This window comes from Gekko japonicus, unplaced genomic scaffold (assembly GCF_001447785.1).
Source record: "Gekko japonicus isolate JY-2015 unplaced genomic scaffold, Gekko_japonicus_V1.1 scaffold4866, whole genome shotgun sequence".
Lineage (NCBI taxonomy): Eukaryota > Metazoa > Chordata > Lepidosauria > Squamata > Gekkonidae > Gekko > Gekko japonicus.
The window spans coordinates 36,301-43,233 of record NW_015172157.1 but is presented as its reverse complement, the minus strand read 5'-3'; the positions used below and the strand labels follow the sequence as shown (position 1 = coordinate 43,233).

The window sequence follows — 6,933 nt, the reverse complement described above, 5'->3', positions numbered from 1 at the left end:
CTGCTGAACAGTGTATCTGTGACCCCTTGATTCCCGTAGCTTCTCTTCTCCACCCTCATATCCAGATATATCCCTGTGACTTTTGCTTTCCTGACTCATCTAGATGCCACGCTTTTCTGGCTAATCCAGCCTTTACCCCTGGAACTCCCTGCCACAAAGCCTTCATGCCATTGTCCTTCTCTTTCCTTCCATATCTCTTCTGAAAACCTTCTTCTTCCGTGAAGGCTTTGGGTTAATGTACTAGCATTCATTTAAAATATTTGCATGTCTACCTGCCTCCTGATCTAATCAGAACGTCTGACTTCTGGGAACCTGGAGGATCGGGCACTAACTCCCTGCCTTTTGTGCTACCGGATTGGCAGGTTGGAGGGAGCATTGTGGGCAATTCCAGCTGGGAGACGCCGTGTATATCAGGCTATTGATCCTCCTGGCTTGGGAAGTCAGGGGAGACGGAAGGCCAATCTAGGGCTACTGACGAGCATCAAGATCCCCAGGCCTTCTGACTTCCATGCTGACTTGCTGCTGGGGTCTCCATTTGCTCACCAGGGCACTGGTTTTCAACCAACTCATCTCTGAGCCGGCAGCCTCTGAGGCACCTGTGGGCCCTGAAGCCTGTGTCCCCAAACCAAAGTAGAACCTGGCATTTGTATTTCGTGAGAGCCAGTGTGCTGTAGTGGTTAGAGTGTCAGACTAGTATCTGGGAGACCCAGGTTCGAATCCCCACTCGTGCTGCGGAAGCTGACTGGGTGACCTTGGGCCAGTCACCAGTGCTCCCTCTAAGCTGTGGAGTCCTGTGAGCAAAAATTCTACTTTGTGAGCTACTGGCATTAGAGTTGTGAGCAAGCGATTTTGCTACTGCATGAATTAGTTTGCCCTGGAGCCATCCTCCCTGAGCTAAGACAAAAATATGTGAGCCGGAGGCTAAAGAACTGTGAACTAGCTCACCCTGACTCAGCTTAGAGGGAACACTGCCAGCCACACTCCCTCAGCCTAACCTACCTCACGGGGCTGCTGCGAGGATAAAATGGGGGAGAGGAGAAAAATGTCAGCCACTTTGGGTCCCCGTCGTGAAGAAAGGCAGGGTTATAAATGAATTAAATAAAAAGGAAAGTGAGACTGAAGAAAGCTCTCTTCTCTCTTCTCCCTCTCTTCTCTCTCTGCCTCAGATGGGCACTAATAAATGTGCCAGTCAGTCGGGAATGACGGCCTATGGCACGAGGCGGCACCTGTACGACCCCAAGAACCAGATCCTACCACCCATGGACCACTCCACCATCAGTCTGCAGATGGGCACTAACAAATGTGCCAGTCAGGTGAGAACAGAGCCTCTTGCCTTTTGAAGTTAGGTGCGGCTGAAGGGGTTCGTGGCCCCACCTGGTGACGGAAAGGCCGTGGGAGGGGGAGCTTCTCAGACCCCCGGGGATATCTGGTGTGCCTTTTGCCAGTCACTGGCAGGCCAGGGCTTGTGTCTGGGGCGGCCTTCGTGTGTGTTGTGTTGCCGTATTGGCTGTTGGGTGAGTGTCGTCCTCGGGGAGGTGGAAATGATCCAGACACCCCCACCCTTGGCCCGGACTTTCTCAGTTTCCGGGTGTGGACCAGTTCTGCATGAATCCTAGCTGATGATCAGTCACGTTCAACTTCAAGATATCGACTACAAGTCTTTGAATCATTTCCCAATATCTCTTGACTTTCTGGCATCGCCACCACATATGAAAAAACGTCCCTATGTTTTTTGTACATTTCCAACATGCTTTAGATGCCATCGGGTTACATTTTGCTGTCCTATCAGGGGACCAATACCATCTATGGTAGACCTTGTATATATTTTCTTTATAATTAATCGCTCTTACATAATTCAGCGATCCCCAGGTATTCGCCCAGTTCTCCCTTTCTATCGTGTGACCTAGGTCTTTTGTCCTTGCTAACATATTTTGACTAACCATTTCATTTTGCATATACTCCTCCAGCAAGAAACCATATATTCTCTGGATTAATTTATCACTTGAGGATAACCAAATCTTATCCAGTTGTGATCGCATTTCTTGAAACCCTACTGCCACATCCTTAGCATATCTAGATCTAAGCTGCAAGGCTTCCCATCCTGTTAATTTTATATTATATACTGTCAATAACGTGTCTTCTGATTTTAATTTGTTGTTTTCATCTAGCAGTGTTTGATAACTTTCTCTATCCCACGAGTTAATAAGAGATGGTTTTATATAAGCTTCTAGTGGTGTAACCCATTTAGGGGTTTTCTTATAGTACTGTCCTTTGATTTCATTTCATATCCATAGTAATGAGCCTCTAACCGTATGTTGTTTAAAGTTTGAATGGATCTTATCCTTTCCATATCAAATATAGGCATGCCAGCCCATATACAGCCCATTAAAATTCTCACATTATCTAAAGTTAGCCATTCTTTAATCCAGGTTAAAGCAGATGCTTGATAATATATTTTCCAATTTGGAAATCCGAAGCCCCCCTTTTCTTTTCTTTTTTGTAGTGATTTCCATCTAATTCTTGCCTTTTTTGGATACCAAATAAATTTTTTAATCTCCTTATCCATTGCCATTAAAAATTTAGAGTTTCTTAATATGGGAAAATTTTGAGGTCAAAATTTTTATGGACTTACATTCTTAAGATCTACATTCAGAAGCAGTCAATCTAGGAAAATACCAGAGCCAGGAGGCAACATTAGGGGAAGGCCTTGGCCTCTCTGCCCTGTTGTTGGCCATCCAGGGGAAATGGTTGGCCACGGTGCGAGTCAGGATGCTGGACTAGATGGACCACTGGTCTGATCCAGCAGGGCTCTTCTTTTAGAGACCCTTTGAAAGATGCTGGGTACAGCCAGCAGGTTAATAATGTTCTGTCTGTCTATATCTGGGTCCACCTGCTGGTTGCATTTCCTTCCGGTGAGTGTTTTATTGACTGAAAGTTCACTCTAGTCCAGAGCTAACCTAGAAGCTGAAGCACCTGCCATGGTTCAGTATCCTGTGCGTTGCTTTTCTTGCATTTGTTTTATGTACAAAATTTGTATTCCAGCTTTCTGTCCTCACAAGGGCGACCAAAGTGGCCAACAACTTAAAACATACGTGATAAAGTCATATTTAAAAACCATTCAAATCAACCCATCAAACACACATAGTTAAAACGATTTAAAACAGAGTTGAAATATGTGCAAAGACATAAACAGCAATTAAAGCGTTGGGCAAGAAGGAGGGATCATCGAGGGGAAAGCCAAGCGAGACCAAAAAAAAAAAGTCTTCACCTGTTGGCGGAAGACAGCAACAGTTTGGGACAGATAAGTCTCGCTGGGGAGAGAGTTCCAGAGCTTTGGTGTCACGAGTCGGGTGGCTGTTCACCTAATCCCAGAAGGTGTCCTTGGACTCAAACTTTGTTCTGCTGCTTCAAACCAACATGGCTACCCACCTGAATCTGTCATCAGCTTTACTAATCCACAGAGAGGGACAAGAAGCAAGCACCAGCCCCCACCTTCATGGCTTTGAGACTTCCATCGGGCACTTTCAAGCAAACCTTTGTCTAGAAGCTTGTTCCTGTTGATTAAAAAAACCTTATTTTCAGTAAGCCTAACTTACCTGCCTATTACTGCTTCCTGTGTTCCCGTAGCCCTGAGCAATGGCTCCTGCTGTCTATACGCTGGCAAGAACCCCTCCTCCTGTCATTGCATCCCTCCCTCCTTGCAAAATTCTGCGGCTCCTTCATGCTGAACGGTCTGTTTCTCCTCGCAGGTGGGCATGACGGCTCCAGGCACCCGGCGGCACATCTACGACGCCAAGACGGGCACAGACAAATGCGACGACGGCTCTATGTCTCTCCAGATGGGCTACACCCAGGGGGCCAACCAAAGCGGGCAGGCTTTTGGCATGAGCCGCCAGATCTATGACCCCAAGTATTGCCCTCTGGGCAGCCCCGGCGACGTAGCCAACAACCAGGATAGGAACTCACCGGAATATTACTGTTATCAGGAACAGGAAGATTAGAGAGGCTGCAAAGTCTTTCTTTTTTTTGGTCTCCCTGTAACCTCCTTCCTGTACAGTTTCTGCCTTTGTTGCCAGCAGCCCTGCAGTATCTCATGTATTTTATAACCTGTTTTTTTAATGAAAAAGGATCCTTTTTCTTTTTTAAAAAAAAGCAGAGGTGAAATAATAAAGCCATGATTTTATCTTTTGTTTCTTTCCCCCCCAGTGTTGGGTTGGTCCGTAAGACCCCGTGGGTCACCTAAAAGTCCAGCGTGGGTGTCTCCTCCTGTGCTGCAAAAAAAAAAATCAGATCAGATTCTGCTGGTGCATTTTTGGAGAAGACACAGCTCTTTAAAAACCTGTCTTCACAAAACCAAAACCACTTTAATTCTGCAAACTGCGCAGGTTTTCTAAATTAGATACGTACGTTTTTTGGGATAGATTCAGAGTGGCTTTTCTCTACACTGGAAGCGACGTGGAGCTATGCTGAGCGCTGAAGTGTTCTTGCCCCCACCCCAAAAGTTCATCTCTCTGCTCCTTAGACCACTGGAAACCTTAAGGCCCCTAGATGCTAGTATCTGGAAGACAGTTATCTGGGCTTCTGAGCCTTTAATAGATCCCTGAAATCTCGACTGCTTTTTGAAACTTTGGCTTCTTAGGTAGTATGAGTTTCCAAGCATCCTTTTCGTTCCCTGAGGACTAGAAATTTGTGTTCTTTTGTTTTTAAAAGACAATTGAGTTGTTTAGGAAGCAGGATTCTGGACCAGGTACGTCTTTCTGTCCTCTCTGCATGCCCTTGGAATCCTGGTATGCATTCATCCAGGGAAGTAGCGTCCTTTTATTCTGCTAATTCCATGCTCTCCTGTCAGGTTTTTTAAAGCGCTGATTGCCAGCTCTTAGCACAGCAAATTAGCAGTTATAAGTAAGCGTCTGTAGGGATGGATGGGTAATACCTGGTTTCTTTGTCCTGAAATATCCCCTAAGCAGTGAGCACAGGAACTCCCAAAATCCCAGTCCCTGGAATCTAGAGTGGTTTTCTTGTGAAAACTCTGCAATAACCTCTAATTGTTTCCTGGAAGACCAGCTATTTGTAGCTTATTCTTCGCTCTAGGATTCGACATCGGGCGATTCTGCATCTAGCATTTGCTCCACGTTTTTTCAACTTGGAGGGGAAAATGCAGCTCAAAACCACATTCAGGTACCCCAGGGCAACGCCGTACTGACCGCAAAGTCAGCCCTGAATGGCCATAAATCTGTGCAGAAGGTACCATAAAATCCGATGATCAAAGAAAGCAAAAGCGGCATAAAATCTGATGGTCAAAGAAAGGGAAAGCCGCCTGGCGTGTGGAGGGTACCATAAGTTCCGATGATTAAAGAAAGCGAAAGCGGCATGCAACGCAGAGGGGAATTTCTGTTCCAAGGTGGGTTTGGTAAAACAACGGAGGGAAAAGCCAATGCAGAATTGCCCATTGTCAGGGACACAGTTGGCTGCTGGCCACATCCCAAGTGTTTTGGATCGGGGGGGGGTGCTTTAACGTAATGAGGGCTAGAAACTTGAAAATGCTTTTGAGGCAGAGTCTGTCATCTCCTTTTAACTTCCTACTTAATGTGAGGCCCTGCTGCCTCCACATCACTTATTCTCAAGGGACCAAGAATTTGGGATTTTTTTTCCCCCCCCCCCCCCCCCAATGCCAAAGAAAGTATTTCCTCAAAGCAATTGTAAGTATTTTATGTATACATTTCTTTTTCTCAAGCAAGTCATGGGACAAACTGGTCTGGATTTTTGCGGGGTGATACTTGGGGACCCATATTTTTTATTTTTTTTAATAAGTGCCGTTTTGAATGGTAACTCACTGAAACTTCTGGGAGACATTTGCGAGGTTGGAGAAAGGAATGGTGTTATCTGGGGCTTTAAATAAGATGAGGCAGCAGATGCGGAACACATCAGGAGCAATGCTCCCTCTAAACTGTGGAGTCTTGTGAGCAAAAATTCTACTTTGTGAGCTACTGGCATTAAAGTTGTGAGCAAGTGATTTGGCTACTGCCTAAATTGGTTTGCTCTGGAGCCCTCCTTCCTGAGCTAAGGCAAAAATATGTGAGCCGGAGGCTAAAAAACTGTGAGCTACCTCACACTAACTCAGCTTAGAGGGAACACTGGTCAGGAATTTCCTATCTTGCGTCTTTAAAACTCTGTGTTTGGGCTGTGGTGTGCTTCACGTGTGATGGAATTCTGTGGTAACTCTGAAGTCTGCACATGTTGTCCTGCCGGTGGAAATCTGACCTTTCTTCAGAGACCCAAGTATGGTTTTCGGTTTCAGAAGAGAAGCTGGTTTTTAGCTCGTTGGCACAAAACCAACCAAGAATCTTGTGGCACCTTAAAAGCTAACAGACGCAGCGAGGTGGACGGCTTGTTGAATCTGTGGAAGTGGTTGGCTACAGGTCTTAATGAGATCCACAGGGTGACCCTCTGAGGCCCAGTAGTATCAGTAGTTTGCCAGTCCAAGTTTCTTCCTGGCCCGGAAACGTGGTAGAACAGAGATAGACAATGTAGAAGAAGAAGAAGAAGAAGTGATTGGATTTATACCCCGCCCTTCACTACCCAAAGGTGTCTCAGAGTGGCTTACAAACTCCTTTCCCTTCCCCTCCCCACAACAGACACCCTGTGAGGTAGGTGGGGCTGACAGAGAAGAAGAAGAGAATGGATTTATACCCCGCCCTTCACTACCCAAAGGTGTCTCAGAGCAGCTTACCAACTCCTCTCCCTTCCCACAACAGACACCCTGTACTGAGTGGACTACCTTTAAAGGACAAATTGTTCCCTTAAGAACCTGCCTCATCGCACTTGTTTCCTTGGAACAACTAGATTTAGAATCCAGTGGCACCTTAGGGACCAACACGATTCTGGGGGGTATAAACTTCGAAGGGTCAGGCTCCCTCGCTCAGAAAATGTTGT

General features: G+C 46.1%; 1 protein-coding gene across 1 annotated transcript in view; it reads left to right on the top strand.

The window, feature by feature from the left end:
• The window catches only part of CNN2 (calponin 2), a gene marked incomplete at its 5' end in the record, with an annotated part of 13,531 nt that extends 8,342 nt beyond the window's left edge, over window positions 1–5,189 (top strand). Inside the window, 2 exons of the mRNA XM_015421036.1 lie at window positions 1,167–1,313; window positions 3,750–5,189. Coding sequence (XP_015276522.1) covers window positions 1,167–1,313; window positions 3,750–4,001 — 399 coding nt within the window. The remainder of the gene's footprint in view (window positions 1–1,166; window positions 1,314–3,749) is intronic.
• Between the last annotated feature and the right edge of the window lie 1,744 nt (window positions 5,190–6,933).